The sequence below is a fragment of the Oryza brachyantha genome, chromosome 9 (genome assembly GCF_000231095.2).
Source record: "Oryza brachyantha chromosome 9, ObraRS2, whole genome shotgun sequence".
NCBI classification, from domain to species: Eukaryota; Viridiplantae; Streptophyta; class Magnoliopsida; order Poales; family Poaceae; genus Oryza; species Oryza brachyantha.
Window position 1 is genome coordinate 13,793,399 of NC_023171.2, and position 27,179 is coordinate 13,820,577.

General features: G+C 40.9%; 3 protein-coding genes across 3 annotated transcripts; 1 reads left to right on the plus strand and 2 right to left on the minus strand.

The window, feature by feature from the left end:
- Positions 1 to 1,723: 1,723 nt before the first annotated feature.
- Positions 1,724 to 7,136, minus strand: LOC102722244 (MYB-like transcription factor ODO1). The gene is made up of 4 exons (XM_006660823.3): positions 6,940 to 7,136; positions 6,221 to 6,281; positions 5,533 to 6,149; positions 1,724 to 2,724 (listed from the first exon to the last, which is right to left on the minus strand). The coding sequence occupies exons 3-4, from the start codon at positions 5,793 to 5,795 to the stop codon at positions 2,160 to 2,162; spliced, it is 828 nt and encodes a 275-aa protein (XP_006660886.1). The 5' UTR covers positions 5,796 to 6,149; positions 6,221 to 6,281; positions 6,940 to 7,136; the 3' UTR covers positions 1,724 to 2,159.
- Positions 7,137 to 13,895: 6,759 nt separating this feature from the next.
- On the plus strand, positions 13,896 to 23,940 carry LOC102722522 (pantothenate kinase 2). The gene is made up of 23 exons (XM_006660824.3): positions 13,896 to 14,409; positions 14,980 to 15,192; positions 15,703 to 15,758; positions 16,198 to 16,314; positions 16,497 to 16,616; positions 16,696 to 16,790; positions 16,878 to 16,971; positions 17,172 to 17,303; positions 17,954 to 18,066; positions 18,184 to 18,376; positions 18,677 to 18,888; positions 19,576 to 19,617; positions 19,699 to 19,747; positions 20,242 to 20,324; positions 20,569 to 20,685; positions 20,764 to 20,827; positions 20,916 to 21,062; positions 21,178 to 21,330; positions 21,852 to 21,935; positions 22,042 to 22,236; positions 22,339 to 22,410; positions 23,461 to 23,585; positions 23,694 to 23,940. Exons 1-22 carry the CDS (start codon positions 14,145 to 14,147, stop codon positions 23,548 to 23,550), a joined length of 2,706 nt encoding a protein of 901 aa, XP_006660887.3. The 5' UTR covers positions 13,896 to 14,144; the 3' UTR covers positions 23,551 to 23,585; positions 23,694 to 23,940.
- Positions 23,941 to 24,146: 206 nt separating this feature from the next.
- Positions 24,147 to 25,331, minus strand: LOC102711732 (glucan endo-1,3-beta-glucosidase-like). Its single transcript, XM_006661410.3, is given in 2 exon segments — positions 24,147 to 24,304; positions 24,307 to 25,331. Coding segments are annotated over 2 exon segments (1,062 nt in total). The 5' UTR covers positions 25,301 to 25,331; the 3' UTR covers positions 24,147 to 24,236.
- Between the last annotated feature and the right edge of the window lie 1,848 nt (positions 25,332 to 27,179).

Consider the following 27,179-nt stretch of genomic DNA (forward strand, 5'->3'; position numbering starts at 1 on the left):
ATATGAATGACATCCAAAAATAGATGATGAGATAGATGTTCTGCTAGAGCTCAATTTTTATTCTTCGTCCTATATTTCTAAGATGAAGGATAGGATGAATGAGCTGTTGGAGATGCTGTTAACTAGCTTTACTGGAGTATCATTTTTTTTTCTTCCATGTAAAGTATTGCCTAACTTTTCAGATTTCAGACGGCCATATCCTCAGACAACACGTCGATATGCTGCATATGCACGTATCTGCATTGCCGTGGATATGGTTTTCAACACACATTTGTACATCAGTTTCTTTGTTACACAAAAAAAATCTGACATGTCAAATAGGATATTATATTGAAGGATTAGGGTGCGCCACATGATGCTGCTGATATTGTGTTCATCAGTCAGCATATCTCATTGACATCTTTCTGCAGTTTCTGAAGACTGAAGTGGCTGCTCAAAGAAAGTCTTGGTCCTGCTTAATTGGAACGTGAAATTAGTTGAGACCTATTGGGACGAGTCTCTGCCTCTGGCATAGGTCACTGACATATGATATATGAACTCGAGATATCTATATATCAGCCACTCAAAGTCAAAAGTACAATAAGTTCGAAGATATGTTTATGAATTATCAAGAGTTTGTCGTTTGTGTAATAAAATTTATGTTAAAAATCTTGCATTACGCTACTTATCAAACTAGGTACTTCGTTCCATTCTTAATATAAATATACAATATCACTAAGTGTTAAGTTTAATATACAATATCATTTTTCTAACAATAGATAGAAATCCGGTCTCTCTACACACAACCAAAGTTTATATAAATACTTAGATTTTAGGTCACGTATACGATAAACAACAAAAAGATTAAGCTTCCGTCTTCTGACGCTTGATGAGCCCTGCCATGCCAAAAATTGTGCACACTGAGTCGATCTTGTTACGTAATCTGAACTCCTGAACCTATTCTCAATCCTATATTAATGATCACTGATAAACGTCAAATATCCTCCGACTAGCATCATAAGATAATATGCTAGCATACTAGCTGATCTAAATTCGAAGTCTCACTTCTCTTAATAAATACTTATATTAGAACCCTTCTTCTTATATCTAGCGTTTTTTATATTAATGATCACGATGGGTGCATATTTATACCGTGACAAATATACCTTTATCTCCCGGCACTAAAGGATGTCAATCTTCACTATCATGCATTCTTCTCTATTATCTTTTTCATCTCTGGTAAAAATCTATATCACATCTCTCAAAAGAAATTACACTATCAGTCTATCACATCCGCACGAAACTTTTTTATTTTTACCTTTTCAGTCTTTTTATTTTTACCTTTTCACCTTGTGTTCTTTGGGTTGCTTGCTCTCCTTTTCGCTTACCTCTTTCACTCTTTATCTGGCAAACAAATTTGTCAAAACTGTTGAATAAAAAATGGTGTCTTCATCAACTAGTGCCGTATATTTGTCCAGCTCAACTGCACCGTTGAATTAGGGACACTTACCTACTCAATCGTTAAAACTATCATTAAAACTTATTAATAAAACCATGATGCAAGTAATTAACTGACCAGTTCTTAAATAACTACCAGAACCTCACCAACTCTACATAGAGATCTAAAAATATTTTTTTCACAACTTAAGTAAATTAATGCAATCTGCATATAAGAATGTACCCTATAATACATGAACTTGTTACTCCAAAGCATCTTATAACCTGAAATGATGAAACAAAGATAAAAGCAACACACGTAGTGCTGTATAATACAAACTAGTGAACTAATATTGTACATTACCCACCCACATTTTTTTATTGGAAACATGTGCATAGTTACACCAACAAAGAGTCCTACCTCTCCCCCCTCCCAAAAAAAAAGAAAAACTAAGTATCTCCATTTGAGAAGTAACACTTCTAGTTAATGTCACAAACCCCTCATTCAACCTCAAGGGAAAAATACACAACAACATGTACCATCTACACATATACCCTCTCTCAAATGCATCAATCCCAACCATTGATTTGTTTTCTGAAGAGCAAGGCCTTGACTTGTGACCATCCTCCGATCTTGGCCGGCCATGCCTAGCTGCTTTCGCAATCTTGATGCTTTTATTAATTATACTCCACTTATCTACACTGATAGCAACACAATTAATTAAGTTGCTGACATCTTCTAGCTAGAAGTTTGATCCATTTGAGCTGCTGACCAGGGAGGCATCGACCATCAAGCTCGAGTCCCCCATCCCAAAATCTTGGTAGTCGAGCAGCCAGTCCGTCACGCCGACGTCCCACGGCAGCGACGGCGCGGCGGGGGCGATGCTACTGAACTCGTCGACGTCGTTGCCGGCCGTGAAGTTGAGCCATGGCTCGTCGCCGGTGGGCAGGTCCTCTTCCAGCAGCCACTTCACCAGAGGGTCCTGGTAATGGCTGCTGCTGCTGCTGCTACTCCCACCGGCCGTGCTGGCAGTGTTCGTGCTCGACTCCGGTGGGCTGTCGCCACCGGCAGACATGTCCCTGAGGACGACGTCGTCAAGCTGAGGGCTTTGCTGCCTGGTTGCCTCGCCGGACTCCGTGACAGTGGACTGCGAGGTGGTGGTCGGGCTCGCCTGCTTCAGGTCGAGGGGCTCATGCGTCACCGGATCGATTCCCATCTTGATGAGCTTCTTCTTGATGTGTGTATTCCAGTGGTTCTTGATCTCGTTGTCCGTCCTGCCAGGTAGCTTGGCAGCAATCTTGGACCATCTGCATGGACACAATGAACCCAATTAACATCAACAAAGGAAGAGTGGTGATTTGGTAATTCTCACAAAGACATCATGCAGACGTGCATGCTTAAGTAAGAATGAAAACTATCGACTGATGAGAATGTCTATATAACACAAGGCTAAAAAAAGGAATTATGTCAATTTTATGACAGTACTTGGATGGAGAAACCAGCTGATTGATGATTTCAGCTGAGTACGCTTTAGAATTCGCTTTTAATTATATTCCTAAAAGATAGAAGAGAAAAACAAAGAATCCACCCCTTGTCAATCATTTTCGCAGGTACCCGGCTCGCTGATGAAATGTTAAAACTACATGGAATTACCATATCTACACAATTGATACCTGATCTGTTAATCATTAGAGTTTGAGGGAGACATGGAAGTGTGATGACTGACCAAACTTCACTCTATTCATAATTTACTGCCTAGTGGTATTTTTTATGCACGTTTTTACATAGCTGTGAAAACTGGTCACCATTTGCATCAGCAATTGCAAATATTTTACTGATTTGAAGTGCTCCTCTCTTAATTAGAGGTCACAACCCATCTCGATCTCGTCTGTTTCTTTAAGCTATCTGAGGAGTAGCCTTTTAATTAAGAGTGACAAAACAACAAAGTGGTTGGTAGTGTACTTTTTAAAAAGCTTTCTTCCATTTTCCAATGAGGCAAATGGACCTAAGAGCGATGCTTTCTATTTCTGAATCCAACGTGTAGGATTTTCTTAGCCACACAAGTCAAGCTAGTGGCCGCCAGTGCTCTAGAATGCACATCAAGACAGTGATCCAAGAAATTTCCAATGTTTTCTGTGATATTTTTCCATGGCTATGACATTGTAGGTCACTGGGGCAGCATAGAACACCCAAGAATATAAAGTTTGGCAACTGTGTCTACGAACTGTGATAAAAAGGCAAGGTTTTTGTGCTACTCTAATTTATGTGGAGGCACATCTACTGTGCAAACCCCCTAATTAATTCAGTGTTGACATAAAAAATCAAAACAATAGCATTAATTTTGGGAAAAAATTATTGTGGATCTCATTGTGTAGTACCGTCCTTTTGTTTCTTCTACAATTTTTCAAAATATCAATATCAGTTGGTACGACAGTGATTGCACAAAAATTAGCTATCTTCTGCCAAAAGTAAAAGTAGGCACTTAATTAATTCTCCATAACAAGGACCACAATTAAGCATGTTCATACTTGGTTAATCTTGTACATCTCCACTTGATTATTGAGAAGCTATGCACACATGTGTTGCTTGATGTTTCCTCGTACTATGGCAATAGGCCACCAACATGCCATATGCTTTTTCTAACAGTGTGAGCTATCCTTTACAAAGCATATTTTACAAATTCGAAAGAAATTATATTTTTAATTTATTCTTACAAAATAGTTCATTAATTTAATTTCCTTTTTAGTTGATTGAAGAATTGTGTGCTTTTTTTTTTCTTGAGAGCATTACAGGATGGAAGCAGGGAATGTTCAGATTCCAATAAATAACTTTTATCTAATAACTCAACAAATTCTTCTAACAAATAATCTAAACAATCAACGAATTGCAAACACATATCTTAGACCAACCACTTGTTTTTTATCAACTGTTGGTCTCACAATATTTTTCTTCGGGTTTAAATTAACAAAAACAAGCTAGCTAGGTCAACAGTTGTATAACCGCAATATTATCGTCCTTTCGCACATCATATATTTTTCTATGCAAAGCTAGCATACAATTAACTTTCACTATAATAAAATATGCGATAACTTCTAGTAAGCTTGGATCATACATAACAAGATGGATGGAAAATAGTGTGATTCTAGAAAAGATTTCCTTTTTCTCTTCTCCATGTTATATCTATGCATGAATGAAACTTCTAGATTTTGACTGACCTTCAGCAGTGTAGAAAGTCTCACTTCTTAATGAATCTCTCATGCAAGTAGGGTTACTATGTGGTACATATATTCCAAGTTATGTTTTGTCTCGTTCAAAGCAAGAAACAAGTAATCCACACCTTTGAGAGCGATATGAAATACATGAGTCAGATGCTACAGTCTACGCTTAATTTGGTTGCTAACTTCTGATGGTTACATTTAGGGAGTTTCTTCCATGGTTTTACCAATCAGTGGACAGTACTTCGTACGTTTGATCCTGTGTGTTGACAAGGAACATACGTGCTAGTCCATGAGTTTAATTACTTCATCATCGAAGAGGGTAAGATGCTTTCTTGGCAACGCACACATGGAGACAAGTTTACTAGCTTGCGTACGACAGCAGTAGTCGTAGTGATGAAGGTTTACGTACCTACGTGACTGTGATGTCATGCACATGTAAGCTCTACTTTGTTCACGAGTGATTAACGACCCATGCTTTCGTTGTCAAGTACTGTAATTTGGTGGCTTTGCGACCTCACACATTGATGACAGGCACATATGTCGTCAGTCGTCTTCGTATCAAATAATGGGCATGCAGGTAGCTAATAGTACTTTTATTTTCCTGGACCCTATTATCCTGCTACAAGGTGCAAATTACTGGCTAGGAAAAGAAGCTGCTACTGTTAATGATTTATATGTTTGGAGTTAAACAAAGATCTATATAATATCAATATCAAAATACTATTCATGAAATTGTATTAGCTGTTCAGCGTCTACTGTGTGGCAGCCTTGCAACTATGACACGATCATGTTAGGATGAAATAGATATATGGTGGCATCGATTGTAGGTTTGTATGCATGCATTTGATTTGTGTATGCTAGACGAGGGCAAAGAGTACGTGGAACTTGAGGACGCACCTGTTGCCGAGCTTGGCGTGGAGGTCGATGACGAGCTGTTCCTCGGCGTCGGTGAGGAGGCCGCGCTTGAGGTCGGGGCGGAGGTAGTTGGTCCACCGGAGCCGGCAGCTCTTGCCGCAGCGCAGCAGCCCGGCGAGCTTCGGCACGGCGCGCCAGCAGCAATGGCCGTTGGTCAGGATGAAGCTCATCAGCTTCTTGTCCTCCTCCGCCGTCCACGGCCCCCGCTTCACCCCCAGCTTGTCGCAGCACGGCTGCCTCCCCATCTGTGTGTGTGTATATATATATGTGTGTGTCCACCGCCGCAGCCGTCGCCGGGAGAGATCGACCACGGCGACCGATCGAGGTAGCTCAGGCCAGCCAAGCTGCTGATGTCTCTCGATCGTTGATAGGCAGTCGCGAGGCGGGGTTTGATTGCAGCAAAAACAAAGGGGCCGTGATAAGTGCCTCGCAACTGCAGCCGGAGCGTGTGGGTGGAGGGCGTATATATAGCTAGGCCCTCCTCCTCCTCCTCCTCCTGCTACTCCTCAACCCTCAAAGCTCTTTTTAATCTCCGGTGATGGCGACGGCGACGGAGCCAGCTCGCTGACTTAGCTGCGCCCACAAGGTTACACCACTTGCTGCACACACAAAAAGAAAAATAAGATGGTTGATGTGTAGATAGATAGGGCGCTCAAGGAGCAGCGTGTACCTTGTGTCGCACACCTGCATGCACCAACGCCGGCCTTAAAACTGTTCCTGGATCGATGCCCCTGCCAAACAATAAGAGAGAACGTCGATATTGAAGCTTTGATCGGTTGAGCTACGACTGATAAGCCTTAATAATAAAATTAAAAGAAGCAATCAAGAATAGTATATAGATCAAGTTTTTATTAAAAGACCCGATGTAGAAAAGTCTTGCGTTAAAATACTACCATCCTCTTTTCGTTTCCGCTTATACTTATAAACCAAAATTTAAATTTTCAACGTTAAATTTAAAGTTGATTTTGAGGTTTTCACCGAAGTTTATTTTACAGTATTGGCTTTTAGATCACTAATACGTATATAAAAGTTTTATTCACAAATTACTTTTCGTTTACAAATATGTGACAAACAATCATCCCCTACTTGTATGATATTAGCGGTTTAAAAGTTGATTATAAAAAATAGAGTGACAAAAAAAATCAAAAATAAAACTAGGTTTCAAAATTAAAGTTTTAGTTGCCGCTGATGAATCAACCAAGTAGTATCAAGCTTCCTTTCACTCTTAAGTAAGAAAAGGCGACTTCCTGGACATTATCGAGCAAGTGAGTCAATTAAATGGTTATATTATGCTAAGTCTTTTATTGCCTGAATTATGAGATTCATCTTGCATCGATCTGGAGGCATGTAAAGCACGTTGGATCGAGGGATGGATGATCCACCACTTACCTCTGCTTAAACTGACGCTGCATCGGATACAAAGATCTTCCCTTTTTTTCCTCCCGGCCTGGATGCAGAGGGCAAGTGTAACATCAACAATAACGTAACTCCACCACGCAAAAGCTACAGTCCGGTGTCGCTGAAGGCTTTTGCCACTTCCGTTGCCCACGGGTGCATGTCTGCCTGCCCACCTTGCCGTGGTTGCGCCCTTACGCAATGATCCCATCAACCATTCCGTCAGCCACAAACCACGCCAGGCCGGCTCGCCGGCCCAGGCTCAGAGAGAGCAGTGGTAGATGCAATCCTGCAACTCGCAGCTGAACATGCAGCCAGTGTCCTTGGAGCACAAGTGGCGGTCGGTCGACGTAGACGGTCGACGCAGGAGCAAAGCAAGCTCGCTCCGCCGTGTGTCCAGACGGCAGACGGGGTACATGCTTTGTACGACGGCGACCTGGCGGGGGGAAGCCTCGACGAGCCACAGCAGCCAGACAAGGTCTCGTGTCAGCCATACCGATACGATCTGTCAGACTGTCAACTTCCTCTGGCCTGTAGTTACTGACTGATTGACTTGCTGTAATTAACAGGCAAGACAGCCGGCCAACCGTTGTTTCTGTGTCAATATCAAGAAACGACGTAAGGTGAGGTGCAAAGATAGCCAGACGATGAAATACTTGCAAAGTGTAGATAACTGTTGATATTCTCAGGTGGTTAGGCTGCACTACTTCACCTGTGTAATTCCAGCGAAAAATTAATATGTCAGATGACTGGCTGCAGGTTGTAAACTGTAGAGAGCTGTTGATATTCTCAGGTGGTTAGGCTTCACTACTTCAGCTATGCTTTTCCAGAGAAAAATGATTATGTAAGATGACTGGCTGTAGCTGCAGGGCCGGTCATCTGTTAACAGGCTAATACTGGTGACAAGGCAGGTCACCATTTTACAAGTACAAATCTAGTTTCTAATTTCTAAATGCACCTCATCACTTCTTAGTGTTTAATACTGGGATTCCTAGGTCCATTTTATGGTTCAACTACATTACCAAGGACACAAACAAAAAACAAGAGGGAACTCATCCATGACCAGGTTCAGTATTTCAGAGTCATGAACTTGGTTGACACTGGTGAGGTGTGGTTGAAATAGTGCTAGCCTGCCTGGTAAGTCGGCAGGAGTCTATCTTATGATTATCTTTTACTAGCTAGCTTCTAATTACAAATTTGCTTGATGAGAAGTTGGAAGGTGCAACGAACCATGGAGAAACAAAGGTCACACATATCAGCCATACTTAGCGAACACATTCGTACTACCTGCATACTGTTGTACTAATTGACATCCAGAAATAGGCAGTCCAACCAATGCCATACAGCCATGTGTTACCTGTCAGTATCAAAAAAATGATGTTAGGTCCCAGCGAGAAACAATACCTGAAAAATGAGATCGTACCCAATAATAGGTAATTTTCAGCTACTAGTTCCATCAAGGAACATAAAACATTGTTCATTGTATAGAACAATTCGTTGGTCTATAACACGATGCAGTAATCCATATTCCAGAACCATTCTGAGCTGCACCATGTTTACTCACTAAGATGGACTCCAATGAGATTGTTTCCAAACAATACAGACGAGGGTACTAAAACTCACTTCGGCTCAAGACTGACGTCAACAGACAAAAGTAACCATCCAGGTAGATAACTGATTGTGCCGACAAGGGAATGAAATGACCGTTCTCTGTAACAAAAAGGTAATGTCAATTCAGTGTTCTGTGCTTCAGAAAATTGAAATGAGAATTAACTGTCAAGAAATATTTGTGCCAAATTGTCAAATAATGTGGCAGATCATGAGCTAGTCTGCATATCTTCAAAAATCCCAGGAATATGTAAAAGTGTAAAACCAATTTAGATACTAATATGTCGCAAGCTATCTGATTTTGGCAGTGAATGCTAGACTGATAGAATGCTATTTGCTTGCATGGGCATTTTAATAGATTCTTTCAGCTAACAGCTGATCACCATAGCAGTGAGAGAGAAACAGTGTTATTTTGTCACCATATAATATGGGGTTTGCTGGCTTAGCCTGCATAGAGAATCTGGCGTATATAATTTGCTTTGTCAAGATCTGTAGTTAATGAATAACAGTTGGAGCTCTTGACCATAGTGAAAATGTGAATATAAATCCTGAATGCAAATCGAATAGAGAGACGAGGTATTCAAGGAAAAAAAAAGACACATGAGAATTTTCCACTGATCCAGACTAATGACAACAACTCAAAATTTCACCAATGAACAGAAGAAGCAAACAGAGAGGGGTAGAGTGAGATACCCTTTAATAAATAGATAGTAAGGTGTAGTTCAAGCCTGGTTACAAACTTTGTAGATATTTGAGTTTCTCCTCTTTATTTTTGTAAATATTTTACTTTAGTTTATAAAGAACTACCGGGTTAATGTAGTTCAAACCTTGTTACAAACATTGTAGATCTTTGAGTTTCTCCTCTTTATTTTTGTAAATTTACTTTAGTTTATAAATGAACTATCAGGTTACCTGGTAGTGTTCCTTTTGAACAAAAATGTAGATAATAAATTAGCAATTTTAACAAGAATGAGTGATTTGTAAAGACAATGAAACAAATACTGGAAATCTGAACAACCATTCCCCTTTTGAATTTAAGATCGTCCATCCTTTGGATACTCTTCTGAAGGGTAGAGGCAACAAACTTATGACATGAATAACCATCCAATATCAGACTGTATTTTACATGTGGTGCACAATCAAATTTACCAAAAAGAATACTGAGAAGGAAACATTACTTTCAGTACTGATGGCACAATAAGAATGAGATTCTTCTAGTTGGTAGGTCAATTCCATCCTGTCTTCCAAGACTTACACCACAAGATCTAAGACATAGACAATCAATGGTGTGCATTTCAAATATGTTTAATTCCTTGCAACCCCACATCTATGTTGATTGCACAGATAAAAGACAATAATCAACTGATAATACTGTTTTATTTTCAGTGGTCACTTGAAAGGGAAAACAGTACTTTACTTTAACACAGGTGTCTTACTATTTTATTTTAAGTGGTCACTTGACAGGAAAAACTGTACTTTAGCATAGGTGTCTTCATGTAACTAATTTTCTAGACCATATTATATAAAAATATGTTTACTCCTATCTTTTGTATTTAAAGTCATATTACTTACGTTCTCTCAAATGTCAGGGATTTGAATTTGATAACTTATAAGCAATTACTCTCTAGTGCTTGTGTACTTACCGACAAGGGTAACAAGATTCAAATACAATATCTTGCAGCTAAGTACAGCAATTTCCTAAAGCTTCAGGCTAATATCAGACCTAACGGTTCTAGTTCATATGGAAAACATATAATTCAATTAACATAACTGAAACAGGTCCGACATTTCCAATCAGCCAAATCCACTGAATAACAACCTGGATTACCACCTTTGCAGCTGGAAAACGCGTAATCCAATGTCAGATTGGTTATAGTATAATGGATTAGGTAGGAAATGGTCAAATTTAATCTTGATCCCCCAGCTTCTTGCATCTTGAATTCAGGTTCCCTCAGTAAGACATTCACTGGCTTTGTAACTTATCATGAGTTCACAATCACTTGATGAACAATATTGCAGTAATCTACTGGAATATTGAACTGCCAGGAAAATGTAACCTCTAGAACCTTCTAAAATATCATGGGTTGTTTAATTTGTTAGACAGGTGGTAAAGGGTGTATTCTATTGGAACAATTCAATTTATTTGTTTCTACAGGAAGCATACAGAAGTTAATGCATTAGAGCATCCTAAATAGCTCATCTAAATTTGGTCATCCATATCTTTATTTGGATGATTATCTAAACTAGTTTTATCTTTCATATCTCTTTGTACTCTACTAGATCATATATATATGACATACTCTATATCTATATCTCTTTGAAGGATGGAGAGAGATCATCCAAATATAAAGATTCTTTCTCATAATATGGATGACATCTAAAAATAAATGATAGAATGACTGTTCTGTTGGAGCTCAATTTATAGTCTTCATCCTCTATAAATAGAGGATGAGATAGATGAGCTGTTGGGGATGCTCTTAGTCCTATACCTTCATGGGTTTTTATTCTGAAAGTTGACCATGAATACAAACTCTATTGCATTCGAACTAAAAGGAAATGTTCTAATCTTACTAATCTTACTGTTCCAAATCAATGAGAAAGGGGACCTGTAGTAATTTACCACAAGCTCTGACTACCCGTGCAAGTTGTACGAAAACACAACACAAATTTGTACTACTGATTATTTCACTGCCACAGGATGTTGGGCTCTAGAAAATCATAGGTAGCTAGCAAGAGTGCAAGACCGAGTGGATTCATATCTTCCTATTCAATCAAGCATCACATGTCACTCCACAACGCTTGCGCCATAAGATCTTAAACAAATGTTCAGGATTTTGGAGCCGAGAAGTTCAATCTGTCAGCCAATGACTATGCACCAAGATCTCAAATTAGTCAATCAGCATCATCATCTGGACTGGTTCTTTATTTACTAGACAGTTCATATATGCTGTTGGGAGTTTCAACTGCAAGTATTTACGTAAGAGGGATAATCTAAACCCAGCCAGGTCAGATCGCACTCATAAAACCTTACTTGACCCTGTCTCAACCAATAATTTTGGCACACCACTATGGCTATCATCCATGTCAATTTGTCAAGTTAACACTACGTGAGCCAATTAATCCGGATGGTCCAGCTTGCTGTTTGACAAGAGACCAGACTGCGTCAGTCAGGTTGCAAACGTGCAGCAAAGGGAAAGCTGCAGTAGAGGACGCACAAGACTGATGCAACCTGAAAGAACAACAAGGCCAGAGAAGGAAGATGAATCTTGGTGAGGAACAGAACTGACCAGCACCGGATGTCTCCATGATGACGACGACGTCGCGTTTGGGGGGCTCCCCCGTGGCCACCAGCGAAGCGAGCGACCTTCCACGCGGATGCTGCTCCTGAAGGGGCGACAGGATATGGACGCAACAGTAGACCAAATGCTGCCCCGCGCACGAGCGGGTTGACTGCAACCTGTGCTCCCAGCGCGAACGCAAGGTGAGATGCATCCTTCCGGATCGCGAAATCGGGCTGAGTGCGGGTGAAGAGTGTTCTTCAGGCACCTGTCCCCCCACGATGCGTCCCTCCCGGATGAGAATTTGCGCTCGTCCTGGCGCTGTGATGATCACCGAACCGTGGGTCAAGGAATCCGTGGGGGTGTGGGGGAAGAAATGGGGGGGGGGGGGGGCAGTGCTGCTGCCGTCTCCGTCGTGCCTTCGACGGCGCCGGCACGGTGGGCGCCGCCGCGCGTTTGGTCTGGACGAGAGGCCCGCGAGAGCGCCCCCCCCCCTCCCCCCGGCGCGGAGGCACGCCGTAGAAGGGCATACGGTGAGTGCGGAGGCCGAGGCTGGTCGCCGGAGGCGGCGGCGATGGCTGGAAGGCGATGCGGCGAGGCCGGCGGCGGCGGCGGCGTCGGCGCAGGGGTCTGTCTAACTGCAGTGTGTACTTGGTACGATCTCGACCGTACAGTACACGAGGATTCCATGGTCCAAGATAAATAATTTATCTCCTTTCAAAAAGAAGAAAATGTTTGGATGTATTTCTCTGTATCACACACTGAAATAACCAAAATTTATCTTCAGCCCATATCTTCTTTGCACCTTATGTTCAAGTTTTGTGGAGCTTCAATGAACTAACTGGTTTAGCTCCAAGGATAACCAATATATTTTTACTTATGTTTATAATTTAAATAATGAATTTTAAAATTTATATAGGAGTTTATTTTGAGTCTTTTTTATCATATTTTATTTTCAGTCACATATATATATATATATATAATATAAAGTTTATCAATAAATTGTTTTTAATCATTAACAAATCGTTTTGATTGTGCTTATTTGGACAATTGAAGTAGAGTGAGCGAACTAGAATAATTGTTAGAAGTGTAATATTATGTTTATTTGAACAGATGAGACATGATAATTTCTGACTGGAACAGGAAATATGACAATACTCGTAAAGAACATCTAACAGATGTAACAAGATGACTCAAGTTTTGTGAAGTTGCACTAAATGTATAAATTGAAGTATGGCGGATAATATATAAATCTTTGTTCCTAAATGTTTGACGTAGTTGATTTTTTTATAAATGTTTGATCATTTGTCTTATTCAAAAAATTACATAATTATTAATTACTTTTATATATTTTATTTATTGTTAAGTATACTTTTATGCGTATATATAGCTACATATTTTATAAAATTTTTTAAATAAGACGAATAGTCAAAAGTGTATAAAAAAATCTATTGTGTCAAATATTTTAGAACGGAGGAAGGATTAGTTTAATAGACATGTACGACAAGATAATCCATCGTAATTATAGGACTCGAATCATCCTATTAGAAAAAAAAACAAAACTAACCACGTTCAACTAATCCACCAATAATGCTGTGCCATCATGTACTGTCGTCATGTACTATCAAAACTGAAGGAGTGCATGCATCTATAGATCTATGGAAATGAATTGACAAGGTAACCATTGTGATTTGATTTTGCGCTTAGACATTTGAAAATGTAAGAAATAAAATATGGCATACGCCAAACTATCCTTGTTCCACAAGTACAGTGAAATTTAGCATTTACCCTTTAATAATCTGATTATACATTTCCAACTTTTATCCCGAAACCTAAAAAGATTCTCACTCGTATCAAATGGTCCAAATAATACTGTTGTCTTAATTGGCATATATTCAGAAGAGATATTGCGTAATTGCGGCATTTGACTGCACACTGAGCGCTGACTGCAGTCAGGGGCCCACCTGGTAGACCGGTGAAAACAAAACCGGTCAAGATTGACTTTTCCACCCATCGTCTCCAGCGCGGAGAGAGGTGTGGAGAGAAAATTCCCAACCTCCCGAGACCACAAGCAACAAATCCACCACCCATCCCTCCGCCGCCCACCCACCCACTGGAGCAGGGGAGCGAGCGCGATTCCGCCGGCGTGCGTCCCCGGGATCCCGGTTTTGTCGTCGCGTTTTTGGTGCCTTCGATCCTCCCGAGGCTGGCGGTAGCAGCCGCCACCGCCACTACCACGACCACGACCACGCGCACGGCGGGCGGCAGGCAGGTGGGCAGTTGGTGGAGGCTCCACCGCATTCACTTGACCAAATGGCGGCCAATAATAGCGAGGCGGTCCTTGGGGAGGGGGAGGGAAGGGGCGTGAAGCACGAGGCTGGGGAGGAGGCGGTGGGGGAGGGGAAGCCAGCGGCCGCTGCCGCCCAGGCGCCCGCGGCGATGCTGCCCCGCTCGGGGTCGCGCCCGCAGCTGGACCTCAGCGGCGCGGCGATCCACGGCACCTCGGAGGACCGCAACCCCACCATCCTGCTGCCCAACCAGTCCGACGACATCTCCCACCTCGCCCTCGACATCGGTGGTACGTTCGCTCGGAGTCTAGCTCACCCCCTGTTTCCGATTGATGTCGCCTCTCATTCCGCCATTGGAATCAGTTCGCTGACGCTACCTGAAGTCATCCGCCCGAAGTTGTTACTGTAGAGTGAATGGGAGATAGTTAAGTGCATGAAAGCTGAGAATCAAACGGTTCTATGGAGGTTCTCTCTAGTATCAGTGCTAGCAAGCTAGCAGAGTAGCAGTTCGGCGTAATGCTGTTTTAGTTGCATTTGCATGTGCTCAGTACCGAACGTTGTGAATCCTTATGTGCGCTCTTGCTAGTTGATCGCACTGATAGCTTGGAATTATTTCGGTAAGTAAACTCTAGATTTGTGATATTTTTTTCAGAACCAGGACTTGTCACATTGGTTTCTGAACTAATGAGGAATGTGCCTTACAAATGAAAGCATTTTACCGTTCTAGATTTATTATTCAGTAGCTCTATTTTTGGCCATCAATCCGAAATGAGAGCTACAATCTCTTATTCTCTTCTTATTGGTTTCCATGTCTCCTACCAATTTGTATACTGGAGTACATGATGTATGTTTTTCTCCAGGTTCTCTTATAAAGTTGGTCTATTTTTCTCGGCATGCGGAACATTCCAATGAGGACAAGCGTAAGATGTCTACGAAGAGAAGACTTGGGATGTTAAATGGTGGCAGGAGGAGCTATCCTGTTCTTGGAGGGAGGCTCCACTTTGTGAAGTTTGAGACTGGAAAGCTAAGTGAATGTTTGGACTTCATTTCTTCCAAACAACTACATCGTGGTGGTATGCAAGCATTACTTTGTATAGTGAACAGTTGTAGTCGTTTATGTTTTGATATTTGCATTGTAAGATTACAAATCACCTTGATGGTCATAGATAAATAATTTTCCATATTATGAGCAGGGGGATTATATGTAGGTAGTTACCAAAGTTACAAATTCATTTGTAGCACATGAGTATATATTAGCAATTTCAATATTGACTAGCATCTTCTGTGTTTGGCTGAATTGTGTCCTCAAGATCTTTATTCTGATGGCATGCTTGAGTTTTTGCATTTCATGTTTTTCACATTCTTCATTGTCCTGTCCATTCTGGAAGTGATTCTTCATTGTCCTGTCCATTCTGGAAGTGTACCGTCTATCTAGTTTGATGTATATCTACATGTGGGTAGATATAAAGCTGTTAAATATTTAAATTGTTCCGTCACTCTGTTGTCCACATGATTTACTATTGTTTTGTTGGTCTAGGTTAGCCTTCACTTTATTAGCACTGAGTAGAACTTTTGTGCTGCAGGGGTTGATTCACCTTCGTGGCGCTCAGGAGCTCAGCCTGATAATATCGTAATCAAGGTGCCAAATAATGAGCAGCACCCTTTAGAGTTATGGAAGTTTATTCGGTCAATTTTTCGATTAAAGTTTGTTACCGTTCACTAGCACTTCAATTTTTTTTACTAGCAATCCATTCTTCTTAGTGCTACCTTTTAGGTGTTGGTGTAGATGGTTTCTACAATTCTACCTGTGGTTTTTGATCAGTAACAATCATAATGCTGTAGACCAACCTGTAGTAAACCATGGCAAGAATTTCTTCCTTCTCAAGATTAGCTCTTGAATGTTACCATGTCATGACGGTTGTACCTTATAGAAGCAAATTCTTTTTTCCTACATCATCTGTTGATATTTTTTTCATGAATGGCTATTACTTATCAGGATCAGACTTCATTCTGATGTTTTCATGTACAAAATAACGATCCAGTTATCATTTTAGTTGACTATGATATCTTGTGGAAAGGCAACAGGTGGTGGAGCATTCAAATACGCTGATCTCTTCAAGGAAAGATTGGGAGTCAGTCTTGAAAAGGAAGATGAAATGGACTGCCTTGTAGCTGGAGCAAATTTTTTGCTTAAGGTTCTATCTCTGAGTTACCATACCCTATTTAGGTTGAATCCTATATTCCTATTATTTAGTTTTATATTTTATATGATCTATGTAATGGACTAAGGCAGTAAATTGTTTAAAATTATCTGAAGATTGTTCACATTCAAATATTTAATTTACATGCAAATTAGTAAGACTTTATTTGTTTCCAGTCTATACGCCATGAAGCATTTACGCACATGGATGGCCAAAAGGAATATGTGCAGATTGACCAGAATGATCTGTTTCCATTCCTTCTTGTTAATGTGGGGTCTGGTGTCAGCATAATCAAGGTACCTTGCGGATTATCTTTTTCTTTAATTCGACTTTTATTTTTGGTTTGCTGGATGTTGTTTATTGTTGTTTTCAAAGGTTGATGGGCATGGAAAGTTTCAACGAGTAAGTGGAACAAATGTTGGTGGTGGCACATACTGGGGGTTGGGGAGGTTAATGACAAAGTGCAAGAGGTATTTTTCCCCCTTTTCGTGGGCATCATACATTTCTGTTGAGATCTGAGAAGTTTGAGAACTGTTAAAAGCACGAATTTGTTTCAGTTTTGACGAGCTACTAGAGTTGAGCCAGCGTGGAGACAACAGCACAATTGACATGCTTGTAGGAGATATTTATGGTGGTCTGGACTACTCCAAGGTAATGGAAACCGCCTTGTTGCCATTTGATGCTCTATTAAGTTATCGTACAATGTAGACTTCTTTATGAAACTATGAATTGCTAAAGTCTGCTAGTCAGACTTGCTACTTGCATAACTCACTATGTTTTGAAAACTTTAGAAGAGAGGTCCTTAGTGCCTACTTCTTTCTTACTAGTTATTGTGTGCTTCTGTATGGCAGATTGGCCTTTCAGCGTCAACAATTGCCTCTAGTTTTGGGAAGACAATTTCAGATAACAAGGAGCTATCAGATTATAGACCTGAGGATATTTCACTCTCTCTGCTGCGGATGATTTCATATAACATTGGGCAGGTACACAAATAAAGATAACTATTTGATACAAATGGCTCAGTCTTCATCAGAACTTTTCCATAGAGATGCACATTCAGCATTGCTTTATAAATTTGAAACTTTGAACAAGTGATCCAAATAGTGCAGTGGTGAGTCCAAATCCAATACGAGCAACAGCAATGTTATCTGAAAAACAATCCATACAACAACATAATTTTTAACTTGTGTTTTGTTATTTGTTTTTTTACGGGGAAAAAAGGTGGTATAGGTGTTAGTAGAATTGGAAAATTGAGTCCAGGTACTAACACTGCCAAAGTTACTATCAGATGACAGTTCTAAACAATGGGTCTTGTTGCTAAAGGCCTATTTATCACTTCTTATGGTTCACGGCAGTGATTTAGGATTATGTGTATTGTTACCTATTGTAGGATGTAGGCTAAGTGGCATGCATCCAAAGGGGTCGAATTTATGGTGTACTATATTTTCTCTGAATATATTTAACCAAATGATTCACAAGTTCACTGAATTTTATCATTGGCTGTACCAATTCTGATGTTACTGGTGCATTACATTTTTTAAAATTTCTACTAAGTTCTCTTGTTTATTGTGCTAAGTTTTCAACTTGCTGTCTCTCTTTCCATTCAAGCTGACTCAATTGTTTCCGTTTATAGATATCCTATCTTAATGCACTCCGATATGGACTTAAGAGGATATTTTTTGGGGGATTCTTCATTCGTGGTCATGCCTACACTATGGACACAATTTCTTTTGCTGTAAATTTCTGGTATAACTTCCATATAGGTTCTTGTTTTGATGTTGCTCGCAGTAGCTTAGTTAATTTGAAGCGGTTTCCTCCACAAGCTCTGTTCAAGGAACCAACATATGCTATATATTTGTAAAGGTCAAAAGGTGAGGCACAAGCCATGTTTCTGCGCCATGAGGGTTTTCTAGGAGCACTTGGTGCATTCATGAGTTACGAGAAGCATGGTCTTGATGACTTGAGGATACATCATTTGGTTGAACGCTTCCCAATGGGTGCTCCATATGTTGGTGGAAAAATTCATGGGCCTCCTCTTGGGGATCTCAATGAGAAGGCAAGTGCATCTATTCTTCATCAGTTTTATTGGTTATTGGGGATTTAGCTTTTTTGTAATTTTTAACATCATTTTGTACAAATTTGTTGCTTGACTGAATTACACATCAAAATGGAAACTACACTCATCCAACTAAAAGCAACGCACACTCGGCATTTTTTTTCTTTTCTAAAAACAACTGCTGTAATGAGTTGAATTCTTTTCCACCTTTTTATACTCTTGGCTTATGGTTAGCATTCTCTGGCTCCCGCAAGTTGTTTGATCGCAAGATCAATAATTATGTGGAACTGTTCGTCTCAGATATCATGGATGGAGAAGTTTGTGCAGAAGGGTACTCAGATTACAGCACCTGTACCTGTTGGATTTCCTGCGACAACAGGTATGGGAGGTTTTGAAAGGCCTACTGCCAAGGGAGACATTTTGCGGTCAGATGCAAGTGCAGCTCTAAATGTTGGTGTTCTCCATCTTGTACCCACATTGGATGTCTTTCCGCTGTTGGAAGATCCAAAGAAGTAAGCCACAAACTCTAGTTCTCCTCTAATGTCTATTGCATCCTTGGTCCCAAAATAATTCCATCTTTCTAGTTCAAATTTAAACTAGAAAGGTGAAGTTATTTTGGGATAGAGGAAGTAACAGTTATTACAATTTTGCAATATAATGGTGTCTGTAGTAAATTCATTATGGAAGCTGGAAGCCAACTTTTGGTACCTTAAAAGGTCCAAAAGAGTGGGTGGATAATGGGTAATTTGCCTCAAAAAGCTAAAGAAAGCAACTCATCAATTTCAAAAAGATTTTAGACAGAAGTAATTGAGATGCTTTAGTATACAAAGTCAAGAGTATAAAGAACTGCAATCTCCATTATTTTTAATATAAAGAACTACACTGCACCCCATCCAAATAGGGGTCTTGATTTGAACTGAACTCAGAACCATGTCATGTTAGCTCAGGTTTAAGCAATATGAGCTCTTTCACCAAATCACTTACTGTTACCAATTAAAACGATAGTAGTATCTACACCTTTTTTCTGTTGTTGGGGATCAAAATTTTAAATCATTTTGTCCTACATATACATGCCAAAATTGCTTGAGGGAAAGTGGTTTTATTGTAAGCTTGCTGATAGTCTGATGGAACAATCACTATCATATGTGCAGCTCAATTTTATATCATGTGTAAGTTGTAATATATTGTCTGTATTGCAGGTATGAACCAAACACAATTGATCTCGACCTGAATGAGTACAAGTATTATTCGCCTTCCCCTTTGTTTCTAGATATCTTATAGGAATTGAATCCTTTGATGATATCTGAGATGTACAATGTCAGGTACTGGTTCAAGGTTTTGTCAGACCATTTGCCTGACCTTGTGGACAAGGTATGGTGTACTTCTTGTAATATCCTTGTATAGCTTACAAGATAAGACACCAGAGTTTTGAATCACAATATGACTCAGTGCTATTTTATTTCATGCTCCCCTCCCTCCCTCCATCAGTGTGTGTGTGTGCTACCTATCATCTCATTTGTCATGAGGTGCCCATTGGGTCCTCCTAAGTTATAGCTAAATATATTAAGCCCCAATAACATGCCATGACTATGCAGTATTTTGTTATTATTGCTTTTGTTGGTTTACACCTAAGCATCATTATACTCACATCAATGTCCCCACAAAATCTACATTTCTTGTTAAGAAAGTTTGGCGGTATAACTAGTAACATGTTAATTATTATATTTATTCTTTAGCAATTTATGATACACACGTAATTGATACACACGTAATTGTTATGTTGGAATCTACACCTCAAGTCCTGCTGTGAGAGTGTGATTTCTTTTTTCCTTTTTGTAGTAACCTGTGCATGTTATTGTTGGTAGGCGGTTGCTAGTGAAGGTGGGACTGATGATGCCAAAAGGAGGGGTGATGCATTTGCACATGCCTTTTCTGCTCACTTGGCAAGGTACAGAGCTTATATGACATTAGTTAGTATTTTTTTCTGTTTCCTTATTGAAAACTGAGCATTGATAATCTCTTAGTCTGTAGAGATTGATATTGTAGAGCTCATTACACTAATAGTTAGTGTCACAGAATCAATTTTCCCTTCAAAATTGGGCATTGCTGATCTCTTAATCTGTAAAGATTGATTTTGCCAGACTCATTGCACTATGTCATGTAGCTTCCTAACATTTTTTGGTTAAATTTAGGTTGATGGAGGAGCCTGCTGCTTATGGGAAGTTTGGTCTAGTCAACCTGTTGGAGCTGAGAGAGGAATGCCTAAGAGAATTCCAGTTTGTCGATGCATATGTTAGCATTAAGCAAAGGTTAGTTCCTCTCTTCCTCACTCTTCATGTGTATGTTCACGTGCTTTTATCTAATCTTTCTGTTTTAATTGTGTGAAGGGAAAATGAAGCTTCTCTGGCTGTTTTACCTGATCTCCTTATGGAACTTGATAGTATGAATGAGGTAAGAGACAGCAAGGCTATCATTCTGCTTAGCTCAGCACCCAGCAGAATTGATCTGAATGTTTGTTGTTGTCTAATTATGTTTTCAGGAAGCTAGATTGCTTGCACTAATTGAGGGTGTCCTCGCTGCAAACATATTTGATTGGGGTTCTCGAGCTTGTGTGGACCTTTACCACAAGGGAACTATAATTGAAATTTATCGCATGAGCCGTAAGAAGATGCAACGTCCTTGGCGGGTAAGTATTCCAGTTCTGACCTTTAAATGTTATTGTTGTACTGCAAGAGTTACCCAAACTACTTCCAAACTTCTTTGTTGCTTTATTGTGTTTATATTGTTTTCTTGCTTTTCAGATTGATGACTTTGATATGTTTAAAAAGAGAATGCTTACTGATAAGAAGGGCCAGCCATACAAAAGAGCACTGCTTTTTGTTGATAACTCGGGTGCTGATGTGGTCCTTGGAATGATTCCTTTAGCACGAGAATTATTACGCCATGGAACTGAGGTATATGTTCAAGAACCTGAAAAGCTTAAGACGAGTTGCCCTTTTGTTATCTTTATGCACTCAAATTATAGATAACAGAAGTGATACAGTTTGTTGAATGACAAATATGTATGTATTTAATTAACATTTCTTTTTTCCTGCATGTCAAAATATACAGTGAACGGCAGATTGAGAAGTTGTCCTTTATAAACCTAGAATTGAGATGACCTATGCAATTTAACTGACCTTGTGAAGCATTCCTTCCATTTATAAACATGTCATTTTAGACATCGACACGGTTTCGAAAGTGCAAATTGACCAGTAATTTCTATTTTAATATACTTGTATAACCGGGCAAAATTGTAATTTTATGAAAGTGGTTTTCGAGATAAATCTACACATCATTTTCACACATCCATCTAATTCTTAAACTGAAATAAATTGGCATACCTTTATTACAGCCCATATTAATATTACTTGAGTTCCATCGTACCAGATCTACTGATTTCTATTTAGTTGACTTGAGCTGGTAATTTTGTTAGGTGGTTTTGGTTGCAAATTCATTGCCTGCTTTGAATGATGTCACCGCTAATGAACTTCCAGGAATTGTTGCTGAAGCTGCAAAGGTACAAATGAATATAAATTGTTTTTTCCTGTTCATCCTAGGTGTGTTGGCCGCTAATGCAACCTATTGTTATCCTAAGTTCTGTTGTTGCTTTCTATGCATTACAGCATTGTGGTATACTTAGGAAAGCCGCAGAGGCAGGTGGATTGATCTTTGATGCAATGGCTGGCATCCAAGATGATTTGAAAGATGAACCAGTTTTAGTTCCCCTTATGGTTGTTGAGAATGGATGTGGCAGTCCGTGTATTGATTTCCGGCAGGTTAGCTCAGAGCTTGCAGCTGCCGCAAAAGATGCAGATTTGGTAAGATACTGTAGTTCTTTGAACTGAATAAATTTTCTAATGTAAATAAACTGGAAACTTATGTGGTTTGGTGTATTGGTTTTTGTTTTAAATGTTGTGCAGTTAATCTTAGAGGGCATGGGGCGAGCACTCCATACCAACCTCAATGCCCATTTTAAGTGTGATACTCTAAAGGTACTTGTTTCTGCAAACAGCTGATTCATTAAAGCACAATTACAAACTTGCCATGTCCTTTTTGTCTAAGGGGCTGTTTAGTTTCCAAAAATTTTCATCCAAAAACATCACATCGAATCTTTGGACACCTAAATAAAGTATTAAACGTAGACAAAATAAAAAATTAATTGCACAGTTATGTGAGAAATCGTGAGACGAATCTTTTGAGCCTAACTAGTACGTGATTAGCCATAAGTGCTACAGTAACCAACATGCGCTAATGACGGATTATTTAGGCTCAAAAGATTCGTCTCGCGGTTTCCAGACGGAATCTGAAATTTGTTTTATAATTAGACTACGTTTAATACTTTAAATGTGTGTTTAAAGTTTTGATGTGATGTTTTTGTAAATTTTTTTTGCAAACTAAACAAAGCCTAAATGCCAGTATGACATAACTCTGCTGTAATCATTGTACTGAATCAACCTTGGAAAAAATGTTGAAGCAACAATGTGACGGCGTGACCATGCTAGGGATGTACTTTAAGTTATAGATAATTCTCAAATGCAATCATCAGGGGAAAATATACAATAACTTTGAATGAGAATATGCAACACCATGAAATTTTTACACCAATTGGTCAGCAGCTGCTGTGTTGCTGACTTGCTAGCGACCATTGCACCACCAGAGCCCTGCTTGCACACCTTAGATTTGGGTAAAGTGGTGGTGATGGAGCAGCACCAATGGCGTGTGGGTGAAGGTATAATACCGGCAATGTCCATGGAAGGTGGTGTTCGCGGCGGTGTTGGGAAGTAGACAAGGTGTTGGAATGGAAGGGATTAGTTGGAGGGAAGGGAAAATATTTTAGAAACCTTTTAGGTCTAACAGCGTAGTTGCTTCTTGAAGAGTTGAAATAATGGTTCTTGCATCCATCGGTTGACCCTACTGGAAATTTATTGCCTATTTTGTCAGTATGTCCGAGTTTATACTAGCACTACAGTAAACATTTGAATTGTGGTGTTGTACTTAAATCTTATGTTTTTACAAGTTTAACAAATTGACTTTATACGCAGCTTGCTATGGTCAAGAATCAGAGATTGGCAGAAAAACTTTTCAATGGAAATATATACGACTGCATCTGTAAATTTGAACCTGTTCCGTGACTGGTATGCTCTTTCATAGGAGCACCTAATAACAGGTTGACACTGTCAGCATACCATTTTATCTTATATGGTACTGCAAAATTGTTTAGTTAAATGACAATAATTTGTTCTTACCAGTTTTATCATTTTACTGTAATTTGCAGGTGCATCTCACTTCATCTGTAACCAGTGGGATCATTGTATTAGCATTGTCACATGACCAAAGAAAAAAGAAAGGCAGATATACGGCAGGAACTAAAAAGATCCTCCTAAGCTACTAAATGCTCCTTACATGGTAAAGAATCGAAGTGTTGTTGTGAATAGCGTTGTCTAAACAATTTTCCTGAACTTTTGTGCTAGGGCAGGGAGTAGCAATACAATAAAGGTGCTTATCTAAACAATTTTCCTGAACTTGTGTGCTAGGAATTAGCGAATAAAGATTTTTAAAAGAATATTTGCAGAAAACACACGAGATTATTCACCATTTGAGAGAACATGGTTTAATATGCTTGAATCCTCAAATCAAATGCTCGGTACGCAGTGCTGTCAGTGGCCGATTGAATACCGAGTAAGGTGAGAGGCAAATAAATAATAGAGTGGAACATTCAGGAAAAGAATTTAGGGAAGAGCAAATACTAGTAGTAAAGTTGATGCTCAAATCAACGTGAGTTTCAACACAAATTATAGTACTGAGTACAGATTGAGCACTAGACGAAGGTGATATCATAAGCCTTGCTCCCGTCCGCCCTGAAGATGCCGAAGTGCCTCTCGAACCGGCGCCGGGCTTGCCGTCCTCGTCGTACAGGTCGAACAGGAACACCTCCACGGGCACGCCGGGCCGCCGCGGCGTGCCGACGCCGCGCGCTGCCCGCTCCACCATCTTGGCATTGTACGCGGCGGCGTTCTGCGGGGTCGCCGCCGGGTGCCCCGCCGTCGGCCACCCGGTCTCGGTCACCGCGACCGGCACGGCGCCGAACCCCTCCCTCTCCAGCGCGGCCACCAGCGCGTCCACCGTCGCGTCGAACAGGTTGGTGTACACCAGCGCGCCGTCGCTCACCGGCGGCGCGCCCGCGCCGAACAGCGCGTAGCCGAGCTGCACGTTGACGGGGTCGTTGACATAGCTGATGAACGGGTAGGTGTTCACCATGAATGGCGCGCCGGTGTCGGCGAGGAACCGCAGCATGGGGCGGAGGACGGCGAGGGAGGCGGCGTCGAACGCGCCGGCGGAGGGCGGGTACGACGCGGTGAGCACCGACGAGGCGTGCGCGGACGAGACCTTGATCTTGCCGTCGAGGCCGAGGGTGACGAGCGCGGCGTGCAGGTTCTGCATCGCCGGCACCAGATGCGGCGCGTAGAACTGGTTGTTGTACAGCACCTCGTTGCCGACGGCGAGGTAGCGGACGCGCTCGGCGGGGGCGTACGCCAGGACGGCGGACTTGAGCCAGCGGAGCGCGCCGTCGGGCCCCGCGGCGGAGAGGAACGTGAGGTTCTCGTTGGGCACGCCGACCATGAGGTCGAGCCCCGCGGCGGCGAACGCCGGGAGCACGGCCGGGTCCGGGAGGAAGAGCCGCGCCTTGGTGATCCCGTTCTTCCTCAGCAACGCCGCCGCGGCCACCGGAGGGGGCAGGTTGCTCCCGACGCGGCCGTGGCAAATGCCGATCTTGCTTGGGTCGCCGGCCGCCTCGGCCACCACCGCGAGGACCGCGGCGACGAACACGGCGACGTGGCGCCAACTCAGCGCTGCTCCTCTTGTTGCCATTGGAATTGCCATCGCAAGACTGCGTTTTTTTCTCCTTCTGCTGGTTTTTTAGTGTAGCGTTAGATGTGGTCGTCGCTGTCGTTGCTTATATAGATTTTGTTGCTAAGAATAGGAGAGGGTGAGAATGTGATGTTGGTGAGAATGGAAAGTGTGTGCGTGTCAATCTGTTGCTTTATGGTTGCCGAGGCAGGACGGGTAACCGTTGGCGTAGCCGTTAGTTTTCGAACAATGTCGTGGTGACTTTGGAGGGAGAATGAATGGCCACATAAATCACATTGTCTGTCTGTTTGTGCGGGTGGAAGGTCCATGGATGCCCATGGATAATTTAGAATTGACTTTAATTTAACCAAATAATGAATTAAATTTAGTTAAATTAGAGCTGAACTTAAATAATTTGCGGACCGATTTACGTCTATTTACGGGGCGAAATGGGCCGTTCAAGAATTGATAGTTTAGCACGTTACAGCTGCTTCACATGGAGTGGTATACTACTCTTCTCTACTGGTATGACCACCAGGTGATTGTGTCGTTGGTAGTAACGTCGCGTATTGCGAGTGATGAAGCGAGCGTTTTGGCTTCGCGTTTACTACTACTACTGCTACGACGTTCCTTTTCAAGTTTCCATCCCACACGGCAGGGCTGGTTGGTTGGCTGGCTCGCAGGCGGAACGAACGGCTGCGAGTCATGCCATGCGCGAGCACGGTAGCTAGCACGCACGCGAACCGCGCCAAGCCCCGTCTGGTCGAGGCGACTCGACCCGGCGGGCGGGCAGGCAGGCAGGCAAACCAAGCTGGGCAGCCATCACATTCCAGCCAAAAGCTACAAAAAGAGGCCCAACCCGCGAAGAGCTAGGGCCGCGAAACGGCCAGGCCGGGGTGCTGGTATCCCCTCGGCCCGCGGCACCGTGACACGAGTGGAACAACCATACATAAGACTACGGCTGCGTTCGGCAAGTCCGCTCGTAATCCCAGACTCACTCTTTTCGTCACATAAAACATTACCATGTCTAAATTAAGCTAATATTATCCAATTTGTATGGGCTTCAGCTGTTAAAAGAAGAAACTTCGACATGTAGAAAGTTAATCCTATATATAATAAAACATCATTTCAAATTCCAGTGAAGTGACAATTTTTGTAGTGTAAACATAAGTTTCAAATTTTTGGACCAAGAGGTTTACAGATTACAAATCAGTATCGATAAAGTACATAAAATAGGTACCATCCTCCCAATATCCAGAGCTTAGTGAGCATACATGGGGTAAAGAATGGCCAGTTTATAGGAATTTTATTATTATTTTAAATCTTTTTACGTTTTTTTCAAAAAAAATTAACTCTATCCAAACTTATTTTCCAAATCTGAATATTCTGACCGTGTCCTGTCATGCATGACCAAATAACGCTATCACACCAACCTTCCTGGCAGTAATATTAGTTGGATACGTCTAGTCGGGTGGCATGGTAAAAAAAAAAAGCTAAAAATATTTACTCTATCCGTCCCAAAATAAATCAACTTTTTAGTTTTTAGATGTAATGTTTAACTTTTTGTCTTATTAAAAAAATTATGATTAATAATTTTATTTTTATTAGATGATAAAATATAAATAGTACATAAATTTATGTGTAACTAACTTTTTTTTAATTTCTTAAACCCGGTGGCAGGCCTATCTACCCACTCAACTTCGTACGCAAAATACCGTGCACCACCGGCATACGCACGTACTACATAGTACTACTCCGTTACCTCCGTTATATTTTAATTTTTAGTTAGAAAGTTTGACCATTTGTCTTATTTAAAAATTTAGTATAAATATAAAAAATAACTTAATATAAAAAATAATAAGTTATGATTAAAGTTATTTTGATAATAAAATAAGTTACAAGTTAAATAAAT

Coding starts and splice junctions, on each gene's coding strand:
- LOC102722522 (XM_006660824.3), top strand. CDS start 14,145: ATGGCGGCCAATAATAGCGAGGCGGTCCTTGGGGAGGGGGAGGGAAGG. Junction 16,791..16,877: donor TTAATGACAAAGTGCAAGAG/GTATTTTTCCCC, acceptor AATTTGTTTCAG/TTTTGACGAGCTACTAGAGT. Junction 17,304..17,953: donor TTTCATATAACATTGGGCAG/GTACACAAATAA, acceptor TTCCGTTTATAG/ATATCCTATCTTAATGCACT.
- LOC102722244 (XM_006660823.3), bottom strand. CDS start 5,795: ATGGGGAGGCAGCCGTGCTGCGACAAGCTGGGGGTGAAGCGGGGGCCG. Junction 2,725..5,532: donor CACGCCAAGCTCGGCAACAG/GTGCGTCCTCAA, acceptor GTGTCCATGCAG/ATGGTCCAAGATTGCTGCCA.